At 46.6% G+C, this 2,196-nt stretch overlaps 1 protein-coding gene across 1 annotated transcript; it reads left to right on the top strand.

The window, feature by feature from the left end:
• Positions 1-285: 285 nt before the first annotated feature.
• LOC106814892 (supervillin-like) lies at positions 286-1,608 on the top strand. Its single transcript, XM_014819268.1, has 3 exons — positions 286-340; positions 701-858; positions 1,441-1,608. Exons 1-3 carry the CDS (start codon positions 286-288, stop codon positions 1,606-1,608), a joined length of 381 nt encoding a protein of 126 aa, XP_014674754.1.
• Positions 1,609-2,196: the final 588 nt, after the last annotated feature.

Consider the following 2,196-nt stretch of genomic DNA (forward strand, 5'->3'; position numbering starts at 1 on the left):
TTGTTGTGCCACGGCGGACAGAACCTGGATGCTTGCGCCATTCTGCACAAGAACTCTCATTAGAAATTTCGTTGCAATTTCTCGAAAATCATTCAAATCTCGTTCTACTTGGGCTGTACCAGCAAGATGGGTGGGGGCTGTTACGTTTGTAGCGAGGTTTTGCTATCTCTGATTGCTTTTCTTATTAATATAATACACTCACGACTGCCTACGTCTATGTCGCATGCCCCGTTCTTACCACCAGCTGTTGGATCCAGGAATTTATATTCCCTGTCTCATGTAACCATGGCAATGAGAGTGTGCAACGTGCTATGTTCACTCGTCAGGTACCAGTGCCATGGTTAGCAGGATTCTCAAGCTTTTTCATCATATAGCCATGGCGGGTGCTGCCTTTACGGTCCTATGTTGCAAGATCGCCGATGGCGCGGTTCCTCGCGTTTTTTTTTGTTTCTTTTTTGCGTCGTTAGCGGGGGTCCGGGGGGCTATGATATTTCAGCATGGCGGCTCGATGATAGTCTTAAGACGTGGGCGGGTGCATTTTAGGATGGCGGGGCTCGACGATAGCCTGGCGGGCCGCCAGGCTATAAGTGCCCTTGGAGAACCCTGGTTACATGTAACGTTCTTATGTAACTACAGCGGTGAATGCGTGTGATGCTATCACGTAACCATGACGATAAGCGTGTGTGCATCTGTGCTGCAGAGGCTGGGCCGCCGGACGAGGATGAGCTGTTTGAGGAGAACATTATCGACACGAACGTGATTTATCGCGTAGAGATGGAGGATGACAACGCGCTGCTGGTGCCCAGCGAAGACTACTGGGGTCAGCTGCCGAAGATCGAGATGCTGAAGAAAAACGAGGTATGACTAGCAGAGAGGCTGTGATGACAGAATAATAGACATAGAGAGATTGTAAGGTGTGTTGGTTATAGAGAGATTGTAAGGAATACAACTTAAATAATAATTAATTTAATTGTTGAAGTTTAATTGAGTAAATATTAGGAATTACTGTATAATTTATACTGTCATAGGGAGTTTGTAAGGAATACAACTTAAATCATATAAAATTTAATTATTGAAGTGTAGTTGAATAAATATTTGTAATTACTATATAATGTAAGGTTGCTGCTAGACGGCGCCACTACAGGTTTATGTAGAGGTTTATATTATAACTGTATATGCTGTATATTTCGCAGTGGTGTAATTTTTGTGAATTTCGCAAACGCGTCCCCGATTGCGAAAATAAGAACACGCGAATAATTCATACCGAATAATACCGAATAATTCATAATTCACCGACCGCGAAATTAACCACTCGCAAAATTGTTTGTCAAGTCTGAATTCACGAAAATATCTGTACGCGAAAAATATGGCGTACGTATACAGGAGTTTCTCACAAGAGAAAAGCACCTGACCTGACTGAAAGCCGCTGTTGTCTTGCAGGCGCTGGTGTTTGACTGTGGCAGCGAGGTGTACCTGTATCATGGCGTCAGCGTTGTGCCCAGGGTGAGGAAGGCGAGTCTTCGGCTTGTGCAGGAACTGATTGATGAGGGATATGATTACTCGTCATGCAACATCAACCCGGTGTTTCCCACAGGTACGCTGCGATGATTGTCTGCGCTCTGGTGTGTGTCCGCAGGAAGAAGCGAAATGGAGAGCGCGAGGGAGGGACAGAAATAGAGAGGTTGGGAGAGAAGGGGGAGAGAGGGAACAGAGTAGCAGCATTAGAGAGGTAGAGAGAGAGAGAGAGAGATTTGGGGGAGGGAGAGAGGGAGAGCAAAGGGACAGAAATAGAGATGTAGGGAGAGAATGGGGAGGGAGTGGGGGAGAGCAAGGGGGACAGAAATAGAGAGGGAGAGAGGAGGAGGAGGGAGAGGGGGGAACATAGTGAGAGAGATGGAGTTAGGAACGATGGAGGTGGGGAGATAGGGAGGGAAAGGGGGAGAGAGCAAGAACAGCTGAAATAGAAAGATGGAGAGATAAGGGGAGGGAGAGGTGGCGAGATAGAGTAAGAGAGATGGAGTGTGGATATGGGAGGAAGGTAGAGAGATAGGAAGGAGAGAGCGAGAGCAACAGATATAGAAAGAGAGACAGAGAGAGTGACGTTGACTTATTATGTGCAGAGAGAGAGTAAGAGAGAGAGAGAGAAAGAGAGAGAGAGAGAGAGAGAGAGAGAGAGAGAGAGAGAGAGAGAGAGAG

Source organism: Priapulus caudatus, unplaced genomic scaffold (assembly GCF_000485595.1).
Source record: "Priapulus caudatus unplaced genomic scaffold, Priapulus_caudatus-5.0.1 Scaffold999, whole genome shotgun sequence".
NCBI lineage: Eukaryota > Metazoa > Priapulida > Priapulimorpha > Priapulimorphida > Priapulidae > Priapulus > Priapulus caudatus.